General features: G+C 32.8%; 1 protein-coding gene across 1 annotated transcript; it reads left to right on the plus strand.

The window, feature by feature from the left end:
* The first annotated feature begins 10,107 nt into the window (after positions 1-10,107).
* LOC126887457 (phenoloxidase 1-like) lies at positions 10,108-27,880 on the plus strand. Its single transcript, XM_050654998.1, has 11 exons — positions 10,108-10,212; positions 16,367-16,496; positions 20,481-20,676; positions 22,923-23,146; positions 23,201-23,403; positions 23,499-23,751; positions 23,807-23,971; positions 24,060-24,188; positions 24,249-24,570; positions 24,685-24,923; positions 27,594-27,880. The coding sequence occupies exons 2-11, from the start codon at positions 16,383-16,385 to the stop codon at positions 27,810-27,812; spliced, it is 2,064 nt and encodes a 687-aa protein (XP_050510955.1). The 5' UTR covers positions 10,108-10,212; positions 16,367-16,382; the 3' UTR covers positions 27,813-27,880.
* The last annotated feature ends 71 nt before the right edge of the window (positions 27,881-27,951 follow it).

A 27,951-nucleotide genomic window follows, 5' to 3' on the forward strand; every position in this document is an offset into this window, starting at 1 on the left:
GTTGGCTATGTGTTAGACATTGTATAATGTATAATGCCAAATTGCAATTTTTGTAATCGCTTTACCTTTGAACATCAGAAATGAGAACGTTGAGGTCAATAACTGGGAAAACACTGAGAGACAGAATACCGAACGACAGAATAAGAGATCTCTGTAACATACAAGATATAGTACGGTGGAGAAGACAGAGACGACGAGAGTGGAATCAGCATGTGACGAGAATGGACAGCGAGAGAATAGCCCGTATAGCCAAGGATTCGAAACCAACAGGCAAGAGACCAATAGAAAGGCCCTTTCAAAGGTGGCGAGATAGCTGGCAGTCAACATCACAGCTACGAATACAAGCTCAAAATCTGTAAGGAACAGGCCAAGAGGCCTATTATAAGAAGAAGAAGAAGAAGAAGAAGAAGAAGCTTTACCTTTGAATATTTGTAATAGTGTGTATTGTTTGGGCATATTTTCGTGTAAGCTGTTCTTTATCTATAAATTGTATTTAGGTATATATCTACTTGCCGTCCGCTCGCCGTTATACCATAAGAACAGAGCTTCTGTGTTTAAACTCATTTTCAATGTCCATTCATCCTTGGTTTGAAAAAACTGAATCTGTTTTCAAACAATGAGTCTCAACAATTCAAATCTATTTTTCGTAGAGTTTATTATTATCTATATTTTTGGATGTTATATGCAGAACTTATTACATGGTTCCTAAGATTGTATTATGTAATTTGAAATTTATTTAAATTTTGCAATATATTGTTTTGTTTTATTTCATTATCTTTTATTTTATAATAATATTGACGATTTATGTAATTTCACTAAAGTGTATTTGTTATTGTTTTTTTTTCAACTCTTTGTAAGCTTTGTCCATAGAATTGTAAAATTTTCTGTGACAATAAAGCATATTCCCATTCTATTCTATACAAGCGATTTTGCTTCTTTTGTTGAACATTTTTTAGCACCATTCCATATCAGTCGTGGAAAAGGGTCCCGCGACAAACTTTGATATGGGGCCCCTGTGGGGCTAGCTACGCCACTGCTCTCAAACATGTTGTGTATCATGCGGAATAGCTTTTCCGATCCGATCTTTATCAATTCATTTGGTAATCCGCCGGGGTCTTCTGCTTTTTTGTTCTTTAGAGTTTGGATCGTTCGTTTTACCTCAGCTAGGCTTAATTCGATTTCGTCATGTGTATAGATTTCTATTCCGTCTCTTTCTACTTCTTTGAATTGGGGGCGACTTTCGGTTAGCAATTTTTTATAGTATTCTTGCTACTCGTTTTCTTGGTTTGACCGAGCTTGACCTTCTCTGTCTTATTTCTTTGGAGTGACTTTAAGATACGCCATGACTCTGAATTTCTCGTTTCTTCTATGTGTTGTTCTATTTCTGTGCATGTTTTTTCCCATCTTTCATTTTTTCTTTTGCTACTTTTCTTTTTACTTCTTTATTTTTTTCCCTGTAGAGTTCCAAGTTCTCATAGTTTTTTGTGTTCAGGTATTTTATAGTTCCTTCTTCTCTTTTATGCATTTCAGTGTGTCTTCGTTTAATTTTGTATTTTGGTGGGTGTATTTTTGATCTTTTTCTCCAAGAGCTTCTAGGGCTGCTGTCTTTATGCAGGTTTTTATGTGTTCGTAAGTCTGTTCTAATGATTCATACCTAAACTCTTCTAGATTTTGGTCCAATCTTCGTTTGTATAAGTCTTTTATGGAGTCTTCTTCTAATAAGTTTATGTTGAATTTCTTTTCTTTTATTGAGCACACATTGACAGGTATTGCCGGAGTCGTAGATTCGTCAGTATCTCCCAAGGTCGGTTTCTGTTGGGTCCACATAAAGGGGAATTTCATCCGAGGTATTACTAGTTTGTGATCTGTGTCGAATTCTGCGCCTCGTTTTACTCTCACATCCTTTATTTTTATAGAGCTTTCTTGGCTCTTAGTAAGAATACCTAATTTCATTGGAGATTAAAATGGAGAAATACTTAATCCTGAAAATAAAATACTTGAAACATGGGTTGAATATTGAAGAATTTCATAATATCTAGAACGTCACTGATGAAGACAATATAGAGCAGCAAACGATAGAAACACAAATGCCGACACCAAGCATAGAAGAAATTAGAAATTCACCTATTGCGACATAGCTCTCCCACTAAAAATATCGCTGCTAAAATGCTATGTAAATATATCCAGTCTTGCTATATGGCGCAGAGGCCTGGACAATAACAGAAACATTAATGAGGAAGCTGGAGGCATTCGAAATGTGGGTGTACGGAAGTTTCCTCAAAATATCCTGGACGACTCACATCACCAACGTAGAGGTATTGCGCCGAATGGGAAAACAAGAAGAAATCTCGTTCACAATTAAGAAACGGAAACTTGAATACCTCGGTCATATCATGAGACATGATAAATATTATATACTCTAACTGATAATACAGGGTATGCCTAAAAAATGCCTTTTTTTAAAAATAACTTTAAAAGTAAGTATTAGTGATACGAAAATCTCAAAGAGTGAAGAAATGTAGGTCTTCCTTTTATAAATATTTTGGCTGTATTTTGTTTTTCTGTAATACAAAAATTGGTTAAGATATGGCCGTTTAAAATTTGTATATACTCGTGATTAGTGACTCGTTCAAGCCCTTTCAACTAGAACCCTTTTAAAAATAAGCACTTTGAACCGGTGAAACTTACAGGTTATATAACAAAGTTTAGTAATTTGTAATAAGGCGATAATAATTAGTTCCGTTTGGGGTGCTAAATAGGGGGAAATTTTCACAATTGTTTTACCAAAAAATGGAACTAACTGTATTGTAAGCGCAACTTTCTTAGTTTTGATGCTAGAAACTTTTGTAAAAAATAAAGCTTCTTTTAAACACTTTAAAAAAGTTTTAATGAGTTTCCCCGAAAAGTATTTAATTTTTTGGTTATTTCGCGTTGAAATATTCGATTTGGAATTTGACGAATATGAAAAACTTTTCATGAGATACAACTTTTCTTTTACTGGGTCGATAGACTTCATTTTTGTTTTATTTTTTTATAAGCTAGATACATTTTTGCTAACAATATTCTATTCGATCAAATACTTACTCTTTAAACTATTTGCGAAAAATCGCCTAACAACGTGGTTTTTTGTTGAACAATAAACATTTTTACTCATAAATAACTCGAAGAGTCTCGAGTTGACCACTTCGGTGGTGACACTGAAAATTACACGGTATCGCCATATTTTACGTTCATTTACTGGACTGTAACACATATAGGTATTTGATACACATGTTGCATTTAGTAATTTTTTAAAGGGGGTCCCATTTCCAATTCTGCGGGGGGGCCCCGACGAAGTTTGTTACGCCACTGAAGATCACGTACTACAAAGTCTTCTGAACAATGTCCTGACTTGACTACTTCTGATATCTCAAGCAAGTACAATTATTGGTCCTTGCTAAGAATACGCTTGTCAACTTTTGTAATCTCACAATCATTAGGATTAAAATCAATAACTTGTAGTCGTTCACAATCAGGTATACCTCGTCCAATTTACTTACCATTGCACGTCATCCGCGCCATAGCCTGTGACACGATACCAACACGAAATATCTAGGCGGTAGGTGTGTTCCCCTTTAGAATCATTTTGATTCTAAAAAAGAACACACCCACCGCCTAAATATTTCGTGTTGGTATCGTGTCACAGGCTATGGCGCGAATGACGTGCAACGGTAAGTAAATTGGACGAGGTATAGGGCCTTACCAATCTGTCCGGATCCGAAGTCAAATACTCCATTGTAGAGGTCTTCCCATATGTATCTCTATTTGTGGCTTGCGCGCGCTTCACTGGCATTCGTCACTTTCGCCTCGCATCTCGGTAATCAGCTGTTTTTGACGAAGCTGCGCGACCGAATCCCACTTGAATATCCAAATTTATCTTATATGCTTGAATTTTAGATATATTATTGTAATATAATTAAACTATAAAAGTCGTATGATTAAAATGTACTAAACAGTCAAACTTTGAAATTTTGCCAAAACTACTAATTTTACTCATTTTGTATTATGTTGCGCGACCGGAAGATATGAAACAAATGTATAATAAGTGCATATACAGGGTGAGTCATGAGGAACTGTACGTACTCCTACCTCGTATAGAGGCCCCTATGGGGAATAACAAATGACCATTAAAAAGTGTCTGCTCCCATTGTTTAATAATATACAGGGCGAGTTTCGCATTTTGACAGAAATTTTTATTATTCATAATTTTTGAACGGTCAGATCGATGTGTCTCTTATTTTGGTCAATCGTTACACTATTGCCACCTAATCAACTGATTTATTCAAACTTTCACCCTGTATAAGCTTTTTGAAAACTCTAATATGAATTTTACAAATTAGACAAATAGGCAATTAAAATATCATATTTATTTTTTTCCGCACACGATTGCTTAATTTTTTATAAAAAAATCAAATTTGATTATGAATTAAAAGTTTGGTAAAGTGAACCATAGATTTAACAAAATTAACTTTTATTACCAAAATTATTTTTTTGAACAAATATTTAATTTATGTTACCACCAATCAACTGATTTATTCAAACAAGAAAAAATCAGGCCCGGATTTAAAAAATAAGTTCGTTTTGGTCTTAGAAAAAATTTCACCCTGTATACGCTTTTTGAAAACTCTAATATGATTTTTACAAATTAGACAAATAGGCAATTAAAATGGCATATTTATTTTTTTCCCTACATGATTACTTAATTTTTTATAAAAAAAAAATCAAATTTGACTATAAATAATTAAAAGTTTGGTAAAGTGAACCATAGATTAAAATAAAAATAGCTTTTATTACAAAAATGAATTTTTTTTGAACAAATATTTAATTTGTTATCACCCAATCAACTGATTTATTCAAACTAGAAAAAAATCAGGCCCGGGTTTAAAAAATTAGTTTGTTTGGGTCTTAGGAAAAATTTCACCTTATATACGTTTTTTGAAAACTCTAATATGAATTTTACAAATAAGACAAATAGGCAATTAAAACGGCATATTTATTTTTTTCTTCACACGATTACTTATTTTTTTATTAAAAAATCAAATTTGACTATGCATAAAAAGTTTGGCAAAGTTTTTGAATAGATTTAGAAAAATTAACTTTTTTTCCAAAAATTAATTTACAAAAACAACGTTTTTCTTAAAATTAAAAGTTTTACCATTTTTTTTTTTTCTATAACACGTCTACATCTAAAACTTCCCATAACACTTCTTTTGGACTCTATAGTTTAACATAGACGTGATCAAATTGATAAATTTTAAATTTTTCCACCTAATTTTTGCGATTTACAAGTTTGCAACTTTTACAAGAACAAGACTGAAAGTCTACAACAATTTTCATAGTCTTCACAATGGTAAGAGGTATGTGCTGTAAAAATTTCAGAAAAAAAATATTAAAATGGAACAGAGTTGTAGCGAGTTAAACCGTGAGTTCATTTTTTTTTTTTTTTCATTTTTAGGTTAAAATTCCGATTTTGACAAATTTGATTTTTTAATAAAAAATTAAGTAATCGTGTGGGGAAAAAAATAAATACGCCATTTTAATTGCCTATTTGTCTTATTTGTAAAATTCATATTAGAGTTTTCAAAAAGCATATACAGGGTGAAATTTTTTCTAAGACCAAAACGAACTAATTTTTTAAATCCGGACCTGATTTTTCTCTATTTTGAATAAATCAGTTGATTGGATGGTAACATAAATTACTTATTTGTACAAAAAAATTAATTTTTGTAATAAAAGTTTTTTTTTAAATACATGGTTTACTTTACCAAACTTTTAATTCATAGTGAAATTTGATTTTTTTATAAAAAATAAGTAATCGTGTGCGGAAAAAAATAAATATCCCATTTTAATTGCCTATTTATCTAATTTGTAAAATTCATATTAGAGTTTTCAAAAAGCGTATACAGGGTGAAATTTTTTCTAAGACCCAAACGAACTAATTTTTTTAAAGCCGGACCTTATTTTTTTCTAGTTTGAATAAATTATTTGATTAGGTGATAATATTGTAACGATTGGCCAAAATAAGAGACACATCGATCTGACCGTTCAAAAATTATGACGAATACAAATTTCTGTCAAAATGCGAAACTCGCCCTGTATATTATTAAACAATGGGAGCAGACACTTTTTAATGGTCATTTATTATTCCCCATAGGAGCCTCTATACGAGGTAGGAGTATGTACAGTTCCTCATGACTCACCCTGTATATTGATTTTATGTACTTTAGTAGTTAATTCATGGTATAGGAACGCAATTAAAACCATCTGGCCTGCTTAAAAAATATTAAAAATTAAGGTTTTTCGCAATTTTTTGCTAACTTAGATGGCATTGCGCGACCGGAAGACAAATTAATAAAAAAATAATAATTAGTGATTTTTCACGTCTATACCAATGGCAACTTTTGTGGACTATTATAGCGATCTGAAATAAAAATAAAAGAATGTGCGTGTAGGTACTTTGTACGCACGTAAGAAGTTATACTTCTATTATTATGATTTCAAAGAAATTAATATACTTAACAGGTTATTTGTATTTTATTTGAATATTAAACTAACTTTCTTTACCTACCACTTTTAAAAAATTTTTATTTAAACGATACCAAAAATATAAAAAAAATATGAATCGTCCGGGATTTGAACCCGGGACCTCTTGATCTCCGGTCACACGCTCTACCACTGAGCTATATCCCTTCTGCTTTGACAGGTTACAAGATTTCTCATACATACTGACCAAGTGAAGTATACAAAAATACTTTAAAAATATACTTACTATTATTATAAAATATCGTATTCCCGAGGAAGACAAACCCAAAGACAAAAAAATTATAATAAATAATACATTTACTTAACACTAATATATCCTTTTATATGATATAATATGACTTATTTGCGCTGACAGCGCTGATACATACATCTTGAAAGTTTGAAAGATTAGCAACGAAATACGTCTGTGTGCGCATGCACCCGGCATGTGATAAAATTTCACTCTCCATCGTAAAGAAGTATAACTTCAAAAAAAGTTTTTTTCGAACCACCCTACTAATCGTTTCGGATGCTGGCCACCATCATGGCAATATATACTTTGCACACTGCTGCTTTGAAAAGATTTGTGGTTTTTATGTTAAACCACGTAGGTACATTTTTCAGCCAGGAAATCCCTCGCTTTTCTGATCCACGTTTTCCTTCTACTTTTCCCTGTAACATTAGTTGCAGCAGTCCATATCTCTAGCGTTTCCTCATGATGTAACCGAGGTATTCGATTTTGGCTATTTTTATTGTGATTAACAGCTCTTTTCCTTTTTGTATTCTTAACAAAACACCCGATTAGTAACGTGGTCGGTATAAGATATCTTCCGCATTAGACGAGAAAGCCTCAATTTTCTTGCAGGTGGCGTCTGTGAGAGTCCACGACTTAACTTTGTACAAGAGTATAGAGAATATATACTTTGTAGTAACCTGATTTTTAAAGGTATTAATAAATCATGACATTTGAATAGCTTAGCCATTTTTTGAAATGCAAATCATGCTTTCTCTATCCTATATTTGATTTCTACTGAATGGCCCCAATGGTTTTACTTAAGGTACTCATTTTGTTCAGGCTGAGGCAACCGTAGACATTTTTAAAAATGTCTAGATATTCTCGCCGGCGCGCGCTTGGATTCGATCCTCGGCCTTTTGCGTGGAAGTCAAACATCCTAGCGACTGAGATATTCGGCCTAAAATAGTCCAATCAATAGCCATTTTCTCGTGGAATTTTGAGAAGCAAAGTCGATTTCCATGAAAATTTGGATTTAGGTAGTAATTAAAACCTTTATCAAAATCTACCCTATGCCAAAGTGCTCTTTTGCCCTGGGGGTGAAAAGAACCCCATCTAGGAGATGAAAATTTTTTAATCAAAATGACTATGGAAATCGATAGAGTGACCAATTTTGAGTAAATTTTGTTTTATAATTTTTTTTTGCCAAATTAACACTTTTCAAGTTGTTTGCGATTGAAACTATGCATTTTTCATTGAACAAACGCACGTTTTATAACGGTTTTTTATGAACAACTTAAAAAAAATTAATTTTGTAGAAAAAAACATTAAGGACAAAATTGTAGCTAATCAAAAAATAAAGAGATTCGCGTCTGAAAGACCTATGTAAACCCAATAACGACTGAGGTATTGCTCTTTTAAGGATGATTATTTTCGAAGAACATCGAAATGGAGTACCTTTCATCTCAAATAACTCGAATTTCGTGCAATTTTTTGGGAAAATTAGACAGACATATTTTAAAGTTTATTAAAATTCCTTTCAAACAAGGTCTGAAAAACGTTTTTTGCATAAGAGCTGACTGACTTATAACGAAAATATAGCCGCTCTCTGTTTCTTTCTTTTTGAAATGTAAAAATTAAACCCTCGTCGTTACAATCCTAATAGAAATGAATATATTTCCACTTGAAATTATCTTTATTTAGGTATAGTTGATACGATACATGTGATTTGACCGGTTTGGAATGATTAGTTTAAAAAAAATAGTTGATTAAATCGAAAATGACATTTTTAAAATTTAAAAAAAGTGCATTTTTCTTAAATAAATCTGAAAGTGTTAATAATATGAAAAAATGTTTCAAATATTAATTATTATAAAATTTCCTTTACTGAAAATTAAGATTTTTTTCTTGTTTTTGTATCATGAATACTTTTAGATTTATTTAATAAATGCACTTTTTTTAATTTAAATATGTAATTTTCGATTTAATCAACTATTTTTTCTAAATTAAGCATTTAAAACCGGTCAAATCACATGGATCGTATCAATTATACTTAAATAGAAATAATTTCAAGTAGAAAGCTATTATTTTCTGTTAGGATTGTAACGACGAGGGTTTAATTTTTACATTTCAAGAAGAAAAAAGCAGAGACCGACTTTATTTTCGTCATAAGTCAGTTAGTTCTTATGCAAAAAACTTTTGTCAGAGCTTATTTAAAAGATTTATTAATGAGCTTTAAAAGAGGTCTACTAAGTTTTCCCAAAAAATTGCACCGCATTTGAGCTATTTGAGATTGAAAGTTCTCCATTTCGAGGTTCTTCGAAAATAATCATCCTTTAAAGAGCAATAACTCAGTCGTTATTAGGTTTACCTAAGTCTTTCTGACGCAATTATCTTTGTTTTTTTATTAGCCACAATTTTGTTCTTAATGATTTTTTCTATAAAATTAAATTTTTGTAAGTTATTCATGAAAAACCGTTATAAAACGTGAGTTCTTTTAATGAAAAATTCATAGTTTCAATCGCAAATAACTTGGAAAGTCTCAATTCTGCAAAAAAAATTATAGAATAAAATTTCCTCAGAATGGGTCACTTGATAGATTTCCATAGTTATTTTGATTTAAAAAATTCCATCCTCTAGATGTGGTTGTTTTCACCCCCAGGGGAAAAGCGCACTTCGGCATAGGGTAGATTTTAACAAAGGTTATAATTACTACCTAAATCCAAATTTTCAATTGGTTCTCAAAATTTCACGGTTTTACAGATTTTTTCCGATGACGAGCGGTCTAAAAATCATTCAAAAATTATTGTCAATACATTAGCCAACATAACGATTGCTATAGCCAAAAAATGAATATTTTGTATCGTAAATAATAAATATGACACAATTATGACATTGTTCTGAAGCTATTTCCTTGTGGCATCTTACATAATGTACCTTATTTCCTATTTTAAATGGAAAGTAAGCCACAATTTAAGTTGGAAATTAATTTGATTGACGTTTCGACTTCCACTTCGGAAGTCAATAAAATAGTACCTAAGTAGTAAATTACAATAAAATACAATAAAATAGTAAATTACAGTTATGGCCAAATTAAATTTATAAAATTAATCAAATAGAAATGCAAAAGGTGAAACATTATGTTTTAAATAATGACATTTCATAATTTTTATGAATTTGAATTAGTCTTTAGTTATCAGTTTATGAATTTGTTTTCAAGAATAATAGTTAAACCGCAAAATTTGGGTTCCCAAAATAATTTTTGATCGAATGGGTTATTTTTCATACCTATCTAACCACTATCTAATGTTTAATACCTTTGTTTTTGAAATATTTGTGTATAAAAAGCAGAAATTTTTCATAGTTCTTCAGTCTTTGAACTCAGTCTACCAGTTGGAAAATTGACGAAACAAATACAGGTAAATATTTTTTTTTATAATATGCAGATATGCAATTAAAAATATTTTTCATGTTATTTCATTTGAAATCTATATTTTAAAAGAAAAAATCTCGTAACACAGGCAGATTTTGCGAATGTGGTTATGTTCTTTGTAGTTACCATTAATAAATTTTTTTGTGCTGTACTTACCATTGTAGACTGGAAGATCTCAAATATACTTTTTTAATCCATCTTTTGTATACTTTTATATTAGTTTCCTCTTTTACATGATCGTTTCTCAGTTTATTTTGTTTAAAAATCCCTCGAATTTACTACTTTTTCATGTATTCATTTTTATATGATATGCTTATCATCATCATCAGGGCTTTTCATTCCAGGTGGAATGTTTGCCGCTCTTACTAGAGCTCTCAGATTCGCTTATTGCGGTGAATCACTCCGCATTCCACTTGTATGTTGTCAAAGTTTGTTGTATGACTTGGCTTTCGTTACTATTTTCTTCCACTCATTTCGATATGTGCATAGTTCCCTCCAGTTTCTCACTTCCAGAATTTTGATATCTCTCATGACCTGGTCCTCCCATCTCTCTCTGGGTCTTCCTCTTGGTCTTTTAGTTGCCGGTTTCCATTTGGTGATCTTCTTAATCAGTCGGTCGTTTTTCCTTCTTTCTATGTGTCCCAGCCATCTCAGCCTCTGTGATTTAATAAATCTAACTATATCTTCTCCCTTCATTATGTCTCTTAGTTCATGGTTCATTCTTCTTCTCATTTCTCCGTTGTCCATTCTTATCGGGCCCATAATGCGTCTGAGGATTTTCCTTTCGAATATTCTCAATTTTCCTTCATCTTTTTCCGTGAGGCACATTGTCTCAGCTGCGTACGTAACTACTGGTCTGATTGCAACTCTGTATATTTTCAGTTTTGTATTTCTGGATAAGTTCTTGTCCTTCATAAGCCTATGATATCTCCAGTATGTTTTGTTGCCTGTTAGTATTCGTTCCGTTACTTCTTCACTTCTCTTGTTTTGGCCATTGCTCTCAAATGTTTAAATTGTTGGACTCTTTCAAAAGTGTAGTTTTCTATTTTGATTTCTCTCATCCTGTTATCTTCTCTTCTAGAGCAGAGTAGATATTTTGTTTTTCCTTCGTTAATTTCTAGACCTCTCTTCCGTGCTTCTTTTGCCAGGATTGTTACTGCTTCTTTTAATCTTTCCTTGTCTCTTCCCATAAGAACTAAATCATCTGCATATGCAACTATTTGTGTTGAGGAGTGGGCTATAGTTCCTTTAATTTTGCTGGCCTTGACTGTTCCTTCTAGTGCTATGTTGAATAATGTGGTTGACAGGGAGTCGCCTTGTCGCACTCCTGTTTCTATTGCAATTGATTTTGTGCTACCTTCTTCTGTTGTTACTTTGGCTCGAGCTCCATCCATGGTCATTTTTGTTAATCTGATTAATTTTGCTGGTATATCTTGATTTTTCATTTCAATAAATAATTTATTTCTTCCAATACAGTCAAAGGCTTGTCTGAAGTCTACGAAGAGGATGTGGAGTTCTATGTTGTGTTCGTGGCATTTTTCGATTGTTTGTGTAACTATGTGAATCGCATCTGTAGTGGATCTGCCTTCTCTGAATCCTTGCTGGTAGTCCCCAATTTTTTTCTCTGTGAATTGATTAAATTTTTGTTTGATAAGGGCTGTTAGAATTTTATATGTTTTACTCAGTAGAGATATTGCTCTATAATTGTTACAGTTTGTTACTTCTCCTTTCTTAAATATTGGTATAATTCTGCCTTCTTTCCAATCCTCGGGCATTTCTTCTGCTTCCCATATTCTAACTATTAGGTTATAGATGCTTGTTAATAACTTTTCCCCTCCGTTTTTAATTAGCTCATATGATATGCTTATATACTAAGTATTTCGACAGTTGACACTGAATTCCTTCACTCAACCATCCTCTCCAGTTCTTTCTGTTTTGCCAGTCCCCTTCCTCTAGATTTCTTTTTTCCGCTGCTTCGTCCACTTTATCTCTGAAAGCCCTTCGCGGTCTACCTCCCTTTCTCCTTCGTATAGGGATCCACTCTATAATTCTGTTTGTCCAACCCATTTGCTGCCTGCTCGTCTGACATGTCCATATCAGGTTAATCATCATTCTCTTTGCCGTATCCCTATGCGGGGTCGGCTTCTCTAATTACATTTCTCCACACAATTCTATCTTGGGTCATATCAATGTTAATCCCCTTTACCAACATGTTATGCCTTATCGTCTCCCCCCAGGTCTTCTTTGGTCTTCCTCTCCTACTCCTTCCAGGAATCTGCACTTCAGCTATTCTTCGTATTGGGTGATTAACGTCTCGACGTTGAACATGACCAAACCATCTTAACCTATGCTCTATCATTTTGGCATCAGTTGGTGCCACACCCAGACTTCCCCTAATATACTCATTTCTTATTTTATCCTCCTTTGTCACTTCACTCATCCATCTAAGCATTCTCATTTCTGCCACATGCATTCGTTGTTCCTCTTTCTTTTTCACTGCCCAACATTCAGGTCCGTACATCATAGCCGGTCTTATGGCTGTTTTATAAAATTATCCCTTCAGTTTCATTTGAATTTTTCTGTCACACAACACACCACTCGCTTCTTTCCACTTCATCCATCCAGCCCTAATTCGACGACATGCACCTCCATCTATTTCTCCATTACTCTGTAAAACCGATCCTAGGTACTTGAAACTATTGCTTTTAACAATCATTTCACCATCCAAAGATACCATTTTATTTGTATTAACTCGATCTTTAAATGAGCATTCCAAATACTCTGTTTTTGTCCTACTAAGTTTTAAACCTTTTTCCTCCAGAGCTTGTCTCCACTGTTCCAGTTTTTGTTCCCTCTTTCACTCTCTTTCACTATTTACTACTAACACGACATCATCAGCATATATTAGGCACCATGGAATGCTACCCTGTTGTTTCGCTGTTACATGGTCCAAAACTAATGAGAATAAATAAGGACTAAACACCGAGCCTTGGTGCAATCCTACTTTCACCGGAAATTTATCAGTCTCTCCCACACCTGTCCTAACACTAGTCGCGTTACTCCCTCATACATATCTCTCACAATCTTTACATATTCGCCAGGGACTCCTTTCTTATTTAGTGCCCACCACAGAATCTCTCGAGGAACTCTATCATATGATTTCTCGAGATCAATGAATACTATATGAGCGTTGGTCTCTTTATTCCTCTATTTTTCCATCAGTTGCCTTACAATGAAAATTGCATCTGTTGTTGATCTGACCTGCATAAAGCCAAATTGATTATCGGATATTTCGGTTTCTTCACGTATCCGTCTATCAATTACTCTCTCCCATATTTTCATGGTGTGGCTAAGTAGATTTATAGCCCTGTAGTTTGTATATTGTTATTTGTCTACCTTGTTTTTGTAGACAGGTACTAATATACTGCTTCTCCATTCGTTTGACATTTGTCCAACTTCCATAATTCTATTAAATAGACCTGCTAGCCAACTTAATCCTGTCTCTCCCAATGCTCTCCATACTTTCACAGGAATGTCATCTGGTCCGACTGCTTTTCCTTTCTTTATTTTTTAAAGCGCTTGAGTCACTTCCTCGTTTGTTATTCTGGTAACCATTGCTGTTACTGTCTCTGTTAACTCCACAGGCTGTCTGTCAAATTCTTCATTTAATAAACTGTCAAAATAATTTCTCCATCTCTTTTTGACATCCTTTTCGTGAATTAGTATTTTATTATTTTCATCTCGGATACGTCTAATCTGATTAAAATCTCTTGCTTTCTTTGCTCTCTGTTTGGCTATTTTATATTATCTTTGCTTCGCCTTCCATGGTATCAAGTTGGTCGTATAGGTTTGAATACGCTTCTGCTTTAGCTTTTGCTACTACTACTTTCGCTTCCTTTTTGGCGACCATATAGTTTTGAAGATCTATGTCCGATCTGGTTTCTTGCCACCTTTTGAAGATCTATGTCCATATCAGGTTAATCTCTTCTGTTTATGTAATCTATTATATCTCAGTTTGTTCCCATTCTTTTCTTAATCTCTATGCTATTTATTCTATCTCTTCTTTTTACTCAGCACTTTCTCCTAAGGAATTCCATCTCTGCTGATCTTATTTTTGGTTTTCTTATTTATTATTCAATTTTCACATCCGTGAGTGGAAATACTTCTTGTCATGGTGTTATATACAGGGTGAGGCAGATAAAAGTCCTATTAGAAATATCTCAAGAAATAAAGGCTACAGTATCATCAAAATTGTAATAAAGGGGTTTTGAAGAGTGATCTATTTAATGAAAATATTTTCATCGATTTGTTACTTCCGGTTATACCGGAAGTGGCTTACAACTTCGTTTTTTTTAAATGGAACACCCTGTATAGTTTTACATTGTTGGATTCTCCTCGATGTCTTCTTTCTTAAAATATGAGGTTTTGTAATGTTATACAGGGTAATTTAAAAGATAATTACGTTTATTTTCTTAATTTCGTAGCAAAATTCACACACTGTAGAATTGTAGAAGTTTGACATCACAAACTCTATTTATGTTCAAATGATTTTTAATATAGTCTACTATTGTTAAAAATTGTTAGTATAGCTAAATGTTGAATTTTACTATATAGGGTTGGTCGAAACCCGGAAAGAGTATTTTTTGAGGTTTCTTACATGGAACACCCTGTATTTTAGTCATGTAATGAAATGATGTATTATGCTACTTTTTTATTTCTTAAGCATTCCCTATATCTAACTGCATTAATTTGTGAGTTATTGGTGATTCAAGCCAAACATTGATTTCAACAAAAAATACGTGAAATTTTATTAGGTTGGCCGTGAAAATATTCAATCACAAATAATTTTTCGGAAATAAATACATACTAATCTAGACTGATCCTTAAAATTAGCAATTAAACACAAATCGTAGAAGCTAGGTATAGGGAATGCTTAAGAACTCAAAAAGTACCATAAAATATCATTTTATTACAATACTAAAATATAGGCTGTTGCATTTAAGAAAACTCAGAAAATACTTATTCCGAGTTTCGGCCAACCCTATATACTACGATTAAAAAATTAGCTATACTAACAATTTTTAACAATAGTACACTATATTAAAAATCATTTAAACATAAACAGAGTTTTCGATGTCAAACTACTACAATTCTACAGGGTGTAAATATTGCTACGAAATTAAGAAAAAACGTAATTATCTTTCAAACTAAGCTGTATAATATTACAAAACCTCATATTTTAAGAAAGTAGACATTGAGGAGAATCCAAAAATGTAAAAAGATACAGGGCGTCCTATGTAAAAAAACAAAGTTATAAGCAACTTCCAATATAACCGGAAGTAGCAAATAGGTGAAAATATTTTCATTAAATAGATCACTCTTCAAAAGCTCTTCATTCCAATTTTTATAATTCTGTTGTCTTTAGTTCTCGATATATTTCTAACAGGCCAGTTATCTGTCTCACCCTATATATTCTTCTTTTTGTTTTTATATTGATGTTCTTATCCCACAGCACTAGGACCAATTTTGTATTCAGTCTCTTGTTTGTCCTGGTCTATTTTTTATATCTTCTTCATTTTCAGTTGTTTTTTGTTTGATGTCATGAAACCTAAATACTTGTACTGCTCTTTTATTCTCCTTTGTTATATATTCAGTTTTCTTTGGGTTGATTTCAATTTTATTCCTTGTATATTCCTGTTCCAGTTTTCTCATCATAAATGCGATCACTATTTAGTGCAAATAGTGCAGAATATTCTAAGCAAAACTTAGAGTATATTGGTATTCGTTTCATACTATTATCTCCATTCCCTCGCACTTTCTTTTCCATGCTTTCAGGTTTTTTCCAGGAATATCTTGAGCAGCGTAGGGGAGTAGCTTTGTAACAGTCCCTTTATCGTCTTCTGGATTTTGATAATTTATAGCTTCGTTTAATATTTCGTTGTTTGTTGTTTTTATTCCTAGTAAATCTGATCATCTGAGCAACAGAAGGTATAGAAGGTATGAAAAGGTGCCTCTTGATTTTTATTTACTTTATTGCGCAATTGCCTCGCTTTGTTTTGTCAATATTTTTTATAGGTACAAATACACATATACATTTTGAAACACACAATATAACTGTAAAAATATTTTTTAATTTTTAGGCAGAGGTACTCGACCATGTCTACCAGTGCCAAAAATAATGTTGTCAAGCTCTTTGACAGACCAAAAGAGCTGGTTATCATGCCCAAAGGAAATGACCAAACTGTATTTGATGTTCCAAGCGACTATATAGTAAGATTTTTATTTTATTTTTAATATTTAGTATAAAGTTATTAAGACGTATCCTAAATAAGTGCATTACAAATATTTGTTTTTGTCCAGGAATATTTTCATACTATTTTCCTATACTAATTTCTATCAATTCGGTTTCCTATTTCTGTGACAATACTTTTTAGCTCAAAATGTACCTTAGTCTTACTGTTCGTATTTATATATTTTTTAGTTATTTTATCCCACAATATCCCACATATATTATAAAGTTTACTCTATGTATTTCCAAATCTTCTCTTATTTGTGTGTTCCGTCGCCTTTTTCTTTTGGTAATAACTTCTCGCTCCTCGAACTCGTCTCAGGTACCTATTTCATTTCTACTGCCTGTATTTTACTCTTTTGTTAGAACCCCCGGCTCATAGGCCAGGGTAATAAGACAAAAATGTACCCTGTTCGTGACACTTCAGCAGACAGGGTACATAAGCGTTTTTTCGACAGGTAATACCTATAGAAACAAATTTTAACTATTTCCTGCGTAGGATCTGGCGGCCATTTTTATTTATAAACAATTAACTGAAAAAAATTTCATTTTCCCCTTTTTTCAAATCAACGGAAAACAGTGAAACTTATGATTTTTTAGTACAAATATCTTCGAGATTATGGAAGAAGCTTTAAAATGACGTATTACGAAGTTTGATATATTCATTTATTGTTAATATAATTGCGAAAAAAGGTCGGAATTGCAAAAAAATATTTTCTCAATAACTGTTGTAAAAATTAGTGTACAGCTTTGAAATTTTTGTCAAATGAGGGTTCTTTGGTGCTTAATATGTGATAAAAATTTGAAAGCGATTCGTTCAATTGTTTAAATTTTATTCAAATTGTTTATCCCAGACAGCATTTTTTTTTGCAATAACATAAGTCAGAAAAAAGTGACCTTAGAACCATTCCACAGGTGTCAAATAAAAGAGCATGGGCTAGATTTTCAACATGGTTTAAAAAAGTGAGTAAAAAATGCATGTATTAGTAATAAATAATTATGCAAAAGTATCGTATGTTAAAGTATCGTTAATTTTTCTTTACAAACTTTTTGAATAACTTTTTCCAAAAAAAAAATAACTTTTTTAGCCTGTTTAGTGCACAACTACCAAGTAATGTTATCTATATCATAATTGATAAAAAATTATAATAAATATGTATAATTTCTTATACAACAAAATAAAAAGTTTATAAGGAACGATTTACGATACTTTTGCATATTTATTTACTACTAATAAATGCATTTTTTATTAACTTTTTTTAAACCAAGTTGAAAATTTAGCTCATGGTCTTTCATTTGACACCTGTGGAATAGTTCTAACCTCATTTTCTTCTGACTTATGTTATTGCAAAAAATGCTCTCTGAAATAAACAATTTCAATAAAATTTAAACAATTGAATGAATCGCTTTGAAATTTTTATCACATATTTAGCACCAAAGAACCCTTATGTGACAAAAATTACAAAGCTGCACACTAATTTTTACAACAGTTATTGCGAAAATAATTTTTTTGCAATTCCGACCTTTTTTCGCAATTATATTAACAATAAATGGGTATATCAAACTTTGTAATACGTCATTTTAAAGTTTTTTCCATAATCTCGAAGACATTTATACTAAAAAACCATAAGTTTCCCTGTTTTCCATTGATTTGAAAAAAATTTGAAAAATGACATTTTTTGACACTTAGGGCCGGTTGTTCGAACGCTAATCAACAATGATCATTATCAAATAATTAATTACTGTCAATGTCAACTTTGTTTGGGTTGTTAAAAAGTCTGTGGAGTCTATAATCAATTAATATAACAATAATTATTGACATAATTAATAATAAATCTCATAATTGTAATTAATTGTGTTTTCAGCAACCCAAGCAAAGTTGACATTGACAGTTTTGGTAACAGTAATTAAATATTTGATAATGATCATTGTTGATTAGCGTTCGAACAACCGGCCCTTAAATTGCTTATAAATAGAAATGGCCGCCAGATCCTACGCAGGAAATAGTTACAATTTGCTCTTATAGGTATTACCTGTCAAAAAAACGCTTCAGTACCCTGGCTGTTCAAGTGTCATGGAAAAACCTTATTACCCTGGACTATCACAACCAAAAGATAATACAGGCCTTTAAATTGACTTGGAATTGGAACACATTAATTTTGATTTTTCTTGTTATTTCATTCTTACTTATCAATTTACTTTCATTACGCAGTATAGGTTCATCGTTTTTGAATTATATTATTAATTTCTGCTTTTGTCTTCTAATTCTACTCCTAAGTAATGGAAGGTTCGTGCTTTTTCTGTATCTACTTCTTCATTTTCTCCAATGACAATATTTTTTAGTATTTCATTCCATATTTCTATATATTTCTTTAAAGTTGTTTCTCATTTTCTGCCAATATGACGACGTCGTCGGCGAATGCTCCTTGTGAAATATCTACTACTCTTCTTAAAATTTTCTCTAGCGCACATGTATTTTTTCACTTTTAGGTTAAATTCTGTAATTATATATCTCATCCACTATTAATAGTGTTGGATTTAATCCTCCTTCGTTGAAGTTGGTTTTTTGCGGTTTCCCAACTTCATTGCACAATTATACCTGTGCGTCCCAAGAAAATAGCCCCAACTATTTTCACCACTCGAACGCTCACTGTCCACGCTGCGCTCAAAACCACCTCTTGACCGCCGACGAGGGCCGCTGGTTCTACCAGTTGGCGTACAATGGTTTCTAGAGGGGTGGTCGAGGCCAAAGCACGGACAGTACACGTAAATGTCAATGGAACCAACATCAACTCCATCTAACTTTCTTCTCTGTTGTCTTTTGGCCTTCTGGACACCACCGTCCGGCATAACCCAGGAACACCAGGAACACCACACTTGCCCCAGTGCGTTTTTCGGACTGTTTGCTTTTGCGATCCATCACAATACATTCACCACAAACCCTGAAGAGGACAAAATCCTAAACGGGGACACTCATTGATAGCATTTCCACAAAGCATTTTATCTTTACACGCAAATCAATACAATGAGATGATGATCCTCCTTCTACTTGTGTCATACCTTCTTGAGTAGTAAATGCTCTTGAAGTTCTTTTTTTACTGATGACATAGTGCATATTGTAAATATTCTTAATTAGCCTTACCATTTTGTTGTAATACCTCTCTTGTCTAATATTTTCCTTAATTTATGTCTTGTCAAAATGTTAGTGTTTTTCTCGACATCTTGTTCTCATTCTTTTTCTTCTAGCCATTCACGTCCACATCTGCACAAAAGCCTCTTTAAGGTGATACAGTAGCGATCAACAGGTAGCAAAAACGCGTTAAAGATTGCGGCTGTAATTTTGAATTATTTTTCGAGATATTTGGCACACGTATTCGTAATATAATAAAGAATGGCGGTACAGAGCCCAATTTAAAAAATATATTAATATGTGGAAATTACTCTGTAATTAAATAAAATATTAAAAAAAACGAGCCTGTACCGTCATTAAGAAGCCCAAAAAAATACACTTTCTTCAAATAAACTTTTTTATCTGATCCCTAGATTTTGTGTCATTTTGGAACAAATAAAATTTTTTATTTCATTTGTAGTTGTGCCAAAAATAAATAAGATAGTAAGCGGGGTAAGGGAGCGTTCACTACGGAGACCAAAGGATGGTATCCCCGCCCAGAACAGAGTATCCTACTCTTTATATTCGTGAATTCTCATATTTAAAATAATTTATTTATTTTACATAGCGATCGATAATATAGTTTCGATCGCCATGCGAAATAAATACATTATTTTAAATGCGAGAATTAACGAATATAAAGAGTAGGATACTCTGTTCTAGGCGAGGATACCATCCTTTGGTCTCCGTAGTGAGCAAACCCTAACACTTATTCCAGTGCACTGTATGATGATATAATGTTCTCAATGTTAGTGAATTACCTGATAATATACTACTAAAATATTTTTTTATTTAGCCCGATCAATATAAAAGTGTTGGAAATCAGATCGTATCTCGATTTGGAGAAGAAGCTCAAGGTGGTAAAATTCCTGTAAACACTATTTCCATACCTCCATTGGGTGAGATTTTGGAGTTAAGAAGAGACGAGAATTTCTCTCTTTTCTTGCCGAAACATAGAAAAATTGCTGGACAACTTATTAACATTTTTATAGGTAAGTTATTTTTAATCTAATTTTTCTACATATTATTAAGCTCTGTATTTCTCTCTTGTTATGAGATTGAACAGCAAATTCTTATTTTGATTAATTACTTGATTATTTTAATTATTATTTCTGTAAACAAAAACCAAAATTAGATTAAATTTTCTACGTACCTTCGTACCTTCGGTTTGTGGCTTCTAGTATCTCTAGTTGTTTACTTCATCCAGGGACAAAACAGGGAAATTAAACACACTTGATGTCAAATAAATTTTATAAATATTTTTTATTCATCCAATATACCATAAATATAAGAGTTAAAAATTATATTAAAATTTAATTCTGTTGCAACTATTTCTCATCTAATAAATTAATCTTTAATTCTGATATCTCCTTTGTTATAAAATTGATTACTTAATTCTTCTTTAAATTTTGGAATGACTAAATTATGCTATAGAATTGCTCAATACAAAAAAAACAAATATGGTGTGGATATAAAACAAACTCTCTCCGTTTCACAAAAATCTGACTAACCTTTTGTTTCTTCTTTAGGGAGCGTTCAAGTATTACGTAACACGATTTTTGAAGATTTTTGACCCCCCTCCCCCCTACGTAACGCACTCTAATGGGCGTTTTACTATTTCGTAACGCAATTTTTGAATATTTTTGACCCCCCCCCCCCCCAACCTGCGTTACGTAATACTTGAACGGTCCCTTACTTCTTCTTCCTGGATTGCGTAGTCCTTGATTCTCCCACACTTGCTCCTAGGATGTAGCGAAAGGTCCTTCTCGTCCAAACTGCTTCACCAACAAAACAAACAACGGGACTCGCTCGAAATCTCTATTCAGATTTCTCTCTGCTCGATATCTTGTGCAAATTGATACCCACCGGCTACTCGTTTTAGACAGAAAACAGGAATCTCCTCGGACACAAGGAAAATTAACTTCTCAACTCGGTCAACGATCTCGTTTCACCACGATTCTGCTCGCAAAGGCCAATTTCACCACTTTACACCGACTTTTTTTAAAAACTGGACTGTATCCTCCAGATATTCATTACCCAGTGACCATTTTTCTCTCCTCAAAATCAGACTCAACACTCTCATCCCCACCATCTATCTTTCTCCGCCAATCACAAACATCCTGTCTACCCGCTACATCCATATTTTCATTTCTTAAGAACCAATTTATTTTGTATACAACTTTTCCATTTTGTTAAATTCTAAGTGACACCAAATTATTTTCGTTGTTTCGAAATGCTAAACAAGAAGCCTTATATTCTAAACTCAATAAATTTGTTTACTGCCTATCCTTCTAAGAAATATTTATAAAACTTCATTGTTCATTCCACAGCGAAATAAATGTACTTTCTAATTTTTACCGCATAATTGTATGTCCGTTCAAAGAACCATTAACAAATCACTTAACGATTTCACTTTCCGCGAAGACACTGTCTACTAACTAAATTATAATATTTCCAATTTTTGGTCATATACAGGGCGATGAAAATCTATGATCTCGTGGTCTCTGATATAAATTTATTTTCTAAAATTTTCCCAAACAGAATTATACAACAATATATTCTATCTATATATCTTCGAGCCTGGTCCCACTAGTTTCTATCCAGCGCTCTGATCATCCATATGGACCCGGCATGCTTTTTGAGGTCGTCGCTACATCTCATCTGAGGCCTTCCTCTTCCTCTCTTATGTTCCCATGGTCGCCAGTAGATTATTTGCTTGTTACATCTTTCATCTGCTTGTCGGATGGTGTGCCCTGTAAATTTCCAGGTGTTCCTTGACGTCTTTCACTTTGGTTACTCCTCTGATCCAGGTACTCAAGTACATACATTACAAGTATCCTCCTACATACATTACAAGTAGAAAAATAATAATGGTAATAACAACGTAGGTAGCACCTAGTAGATCATAGCAAGCGATTTTTTCTTTTGAGCTCTATAGTACTGCGTTTTCTGTATGTGTCTCTCGTATTGCGACCAGTTCAATATCGTTTTCTTTTTGTGTAGGATTTGGCATTATGCTCTGGTTATCTCTACTATATCAAGTAGGTAAATTCGTACACTGATCCCAGTTATTTCGCCCATTGGCAGTTAGAAGGTCCAGTTGTTAGCTGCGTCATCTTTAAAAGTGATTTCTTTCTGACAGGAGATCTTGTGAAAGACTGTCTGATGCCTCTTGTGTAAATCAGTGGTACATTATAGGTGGCAGCATTGTTCATATCATTTCGTTGTTTTGTTTTAGGTATGCGCAACGTTGATGATCTTCTCTCAGTAGCTGTGTATACAAGGGATCGTGTTAATCCATATCTATTCAACTATGCTCTTTCGGTTGCACTATTGCATAGAGCTGATACCCAGGACGTAGATTTACCATCCTTCATTAGATCCTTTCCCGACAAATATGTGGACAGTAGAGTATTCGCCAAGGCTAGGGAAGAAGCCAACATTGTTCCTACCAATTCAAGGGTAAGGAACTGTTTTATAAAATTAATAATTAAAAAATAAAATTTATAATTTTAGACACCAATAGAAATACCAAGAGATTTTACTGCTTCTAACTTGGAACCAGAACATCGTTTAGCCTACTTCAGAGAAGATTTGGGAATTAACCTTCACCATTGGCATTGGCATTTGGTTTATCCATTCGAAGCTGCTTTCGATGTGGTCAATAAGAATAGGAGAGGAGAACTTTTCTATTACATGCATCAGCAAATTGTTGCCAGGTCAGTATAACGAGGTTTTAAGCACAAGTTTTATAAAATTGATATGATTTTATTGTATTGTAAAATATTTTATATAAATAACATTTTTGTTATAGATATAATTATGAACGTCTCTGTCATGGGCTGCAACGTGTCGAAAGATTTATTGACTGGAGAAAGGCAATTCCTGAAGCCTATTTCCCAAAATTAGACAGCTTGGTGTCTAGCAGATCTTGGCCCGCTCGTGTAGCAAACCAGAAACTGTCCAACCTTAGAAGAGAAACTGATCAGATTACTCAAGATATTGATGATCTTGAAAGGTGGAGGGACAGAATCTTTGACGCCATTCATTCTGGAAATGCTAGAAGGGTATGGATATTCTCATTAACCTTTAATTTGCTTATCGAACCATTTTTGCTTTTAGCCTGACGGAACCAATGTTGCGCTTACTGAAAACGAAGGTATTGATATTTTGGGAAATATGATTGAATCCAGTATTCTTTCTCCCAACAGAGAATTCTACGGTGACATGCACAATATGGGACACGTCTTCATTTCTTATATTCATGACCCAGATCATAGACATCTTGTAAGTTTCAATATAATTATTAACTTTATTTAAATATTTAGATTATGTGCTCTATTGTACCTTAATTATTGTAATCTGTTATTTAAAGGAATCATTTGGTGTCATGGGTGACTCAGCCACAGCTATGCGTGATCCTGTATTCTACAGATGGCATTCTTATATTGATGACATCTTCCAGCAATTCAAGTCTACATTGCCGAGATATACTGAAGCCCAGGTAAAAAAAATATTTTATTATTTATCCATTAAAGAATTTTATGATATTTTTAACTTTTAGCTAAGTAACCCTGGAGTTACTGTTGAAAGTGTTAGCATAGAATCAGGAGGTGGAGCTAACACCTTAAATACATTCTGGCAACAATCTGATGTAGATCTATCAAGAGGTATGGACTTCCAACCACGTGGTGCTGTCTTCGTCAGGTTCACTCACCTTAACCATCAGGAATACAATTACCGTATCGTTGTAAATAACTCCGGAGCTGCCAAAGAAGGAACTTGCAGAATATTCATGGCTCCCAAATTCGACGAAAGGGGAAATCCATGGTTGTTTAAGGACCAAAAGAATATGTTCATTGAATTGGACAGATTCAGAGTTAACTGTAAGTTTATATTTACTAACGCTTTAAAATATTTTAACTCTTTTAAATCTAATTACTGATGTCGAGATAATTTTTAAATATTAATGTTTAATTAATCATCTTTTTTTATTTTAGTGAGGCAAGGTCAGAACACGATTATGCGTGCTTCAACTGATTCATCTGTAACTATTCCGTTTAACAGAACCTTTAGAGACTTGGACACCAGCAGACCTGATGGTGGTAACAACTTGGCTCAATTCAACTTCTGCGGTTGCGGATGGCCACAACACATGTTAATTCCAATGGGTAATACCGACAATCCAGGATTTAGATCCGAACTCTTCGTTATGATTTCAAATATCGATGATGACAGGGTATGTACCTAATGTATTTTGTTAGCTAAACTGAACGGGAATTAAACTCAAACATAAAGTGGATACTGCTTTATTAAAAGTTTTGGTCTCTAGATTGACATGGTGATTTGAAAACTACTTCTGACCCGGAGGCAGAAACAATAAATAAACTAGTAGTAAATTTTTGTCATTTAAGTTTGATATTAATCCTTTTCTAGACATATTCCATTCTAACCATCTTTGTTTCTCTCAATTACGTTCTCTCCTTATGCGAGTATTGGGCGCTTTTGCGTTTCTTAGCCAAAAGTGAAAGATGGCTGATTGGCTGGATCAGCGCATCATCTTCTGTTTTATTCCTTTGAAATTTCCTCTACTATTTTCTATTCCTCTATATTTCTTACTCTCTGTTTGACCTCTCTTCATCTCAGGCCAATTCTTTCACGATCTCTTCTTCTCCAGCTATTATCAGGTCTTTGTCTTCTTCTTCCGTGCGACCGGTCGGGTTATATTGTTTTGGTATTTCCTTAGATTATCTTGAATTGTGCAGTATATTCCATTTCCTTCTTTTAATTGTGACTCTTATTTTTTCTTGTTTTAATCTTCTTCATAATTGTACGTTTGATATTTTATTCGGCCAATATATTTTTAGCATTTTTCGTAACGATTTATTTAAAGAGGTTTGTAATTTTTTGGTAGTTGTTTCTTCCTGTTTCCAAGATTCTGCGCCATACGATAATGTACTGCTAATAGAGCTGTTAAATATTTTGATTTTGGTTAATTCTGATAAGATAAGTAATAATTATGAGCTATTCCAGGTCAAATCAACACACTTTGAATTTATTTTTTTCCTGACCTATTTAGATTTTGTTAAAATTTAGGGTACTCATAGTTGATGATTAGGTAAAGAAAAATACAAAATTTTAAATTTTTATCTCAAGCCGTTTCCGAAATAAGGTTATGTTATTAAGTTTTCCAAAAAGGTCCAAAACACTGCGACCATACTTTATTGGAATGCTTGTAGAAGCTGACTTGATTGAGCTAGAATGCTGGGAGAGGTGTCATTTTGCAGCATTTTTGAAGCTCTTTACAGTGATATATACAGCATGATGCTACGATAAACAAGTTTTTCTCATACAAAAAAAATATATTTTGATTAGGTTTTTTTCCAAAAAGTACATAATTTAAAATTTTCATAATATTCTTAGAAATACATATAATAGTACTGTTGTTAATAACATATAAAAAATTTATCATGGGATGGTGATGGATTCAACATAAAAAAAAATAAATTTCACACATTACAGTATGGTGCAAATGAAAGGAATAAATTCATAATGTCGCAAGCTGGCGACTTTAAGGAAAAATCGCGAAACAGGTCGATTTTTATTTTTAAATTGTAATTTTTTGGCATAATATATATCATACTACTTACGTCATCCATCTGAGCGTGATGACATAATCGATAATTTTTTAATAAGACTATAGGTAGTGTGTTAGCTCATTTGAAAGGTTATTCAAATCTGTATTCAGTAATATAAACAATACTATAATTATTTATACAGGGTGGCAAAAAATTTTTCTTTTCATTAAATTAATTGACAAAAAAAGAAGAATGTATGTAATTTATTTAATTTAAAATAGATTTTACTATTGCCTGAAACAGATAAATTACATATCTACATTCTTTTTTTTTTGTCAATTAATTTAACAAAAAAAAACTTTTTTTGCCACCCTGTATAAATAATTATGTTTTTGTTTATATTACTGAACAGAGAATGAAATAACTTTTCCGATGAGCTAACGCACGACCTATGATCTCATTTACAAAATCATCGATTACGTCATCACGTCCAGATGAATGACGTCACTAGTATGATATAATATATGCCAAAAAATTACAATTTAAAAATAAAAATCGACCTGTTTCGGGATTTTTCCTTAAAGCCGCTAGCTTGCGACATTACGAATTTATTCCTTTCATTTGCACCATACTGTATGTGTGAAATTTATTTTTTTTATGTTGAAGCCATCACCATATTATGATAAAATTTTTATATGTTATTAACAAGAGTACTATGTATTTCTAGGAATATTATGAAAATTTTAAATTACGTACTTTTTGGAAAAAAGCCTAATCAAAATATATTTTTTTTTTGTTTGAGAAAAACTTATTTATCGTAGCATAATGCTGTATATATCACTATAAAGAGCTTTAAAAATGCTGCAAAACGACACCTCTCCTAGCATTCTAGCTCAATCAGGTCAGCTTCTACAACTATTCCAATAAAGTATGGTCGCAGTGTTTTAGACCTTTTTGGAAAACTTTACATAACCATATTTTGGAAACGGCTTGAGATAAAAATTTAAAATTTTGTATTTTTGTTTCCCTTATTAGCCACTATGAGTATTCCAAATTATAACCAAATCTGAAGAGGGGTGGAAATTAGGTGTGTTGAGTTGATATGGAAAATGACCCTTATATCACGTGTGTTCCAGATTTTCTTTAAGAAGTTATATAAATGTTTTGGTTTTGCTATTCTTTTTTCTAGATCTGCCTTATTTTTCATGATTGATACCAGATATGTAAAGTTATCTACTTCCTTTATTTGTCTTCCATTTCGTAGTTTCTTGTATAGCAAAACTCCAGCCATGAAAAAAGAAAAAGAACTAAAGCTATTTCTTTGTTTACAGGTTGACCAAGATATCAGTGGAATCTGTAATGATGCTGATTCCTTCTGTGGTGTTAAGGACCGTTTATACCCCGACCGTCGTTCTATGGGTTATCCATTTGACAGGCAGCCAAGGGAAAATGTTGATACTTTGCAGCAATTCCTTACACCCAACATGAGAGTTCAAGACGTTGTTATTAAATTTTCGAACAGGACCTTCAGACCACGCCAAACTAGTTAATATACTGTTATTTTGACCATTAGTATTTTGTTCAAGCTAAAGTGTGAAATAAAATCCGTTAATTAAAACATTTAGTTCATTTTCTATTTACCTTACTAGAACTAGAACTACCTATTCTAAAAGGAACGCTACCGATTTT

The sequence above is a fragment of the Diabrotica virgifera genome, chromosome 6 (genome assembly GCF_917563875.1).
Source record: "Diabrotica virgifera virgifera chromosome 6, PGI_DIABVI_V3a".
Taxonomy (NCBI): Eukaryota; Metazoa; Arthropoda; class Insecta; order Coleoptera; family Chrysomelidae; genus Diabrotica; species Diabrotica virgifera.

Excerpts from the sequence above, each read along its gene's own strand:
- LOC126887457 (XM_050654998.1), top strand. The coding sequence starts at position 16,383 with ATGTCTACCAGTGCCAAAAATAATGTTGTCAAGCTCTTTGACAGACCA. Across the intron at positions 23,972-24,059 it reads ACCCAGATCATAGACATCTT|GAATCATTTGGTGTCATGGG; the intron begins GTAAGTTTCAAT and ends TGTTATTTAAAG. Across the intron at positions 24,924-27,593 it reads CAAATATCGATGATGACAGG|GTTGACCAAGATATCAGTGG; the intron begins GTATGTACCTAA and ends CTTTGTTTACAG.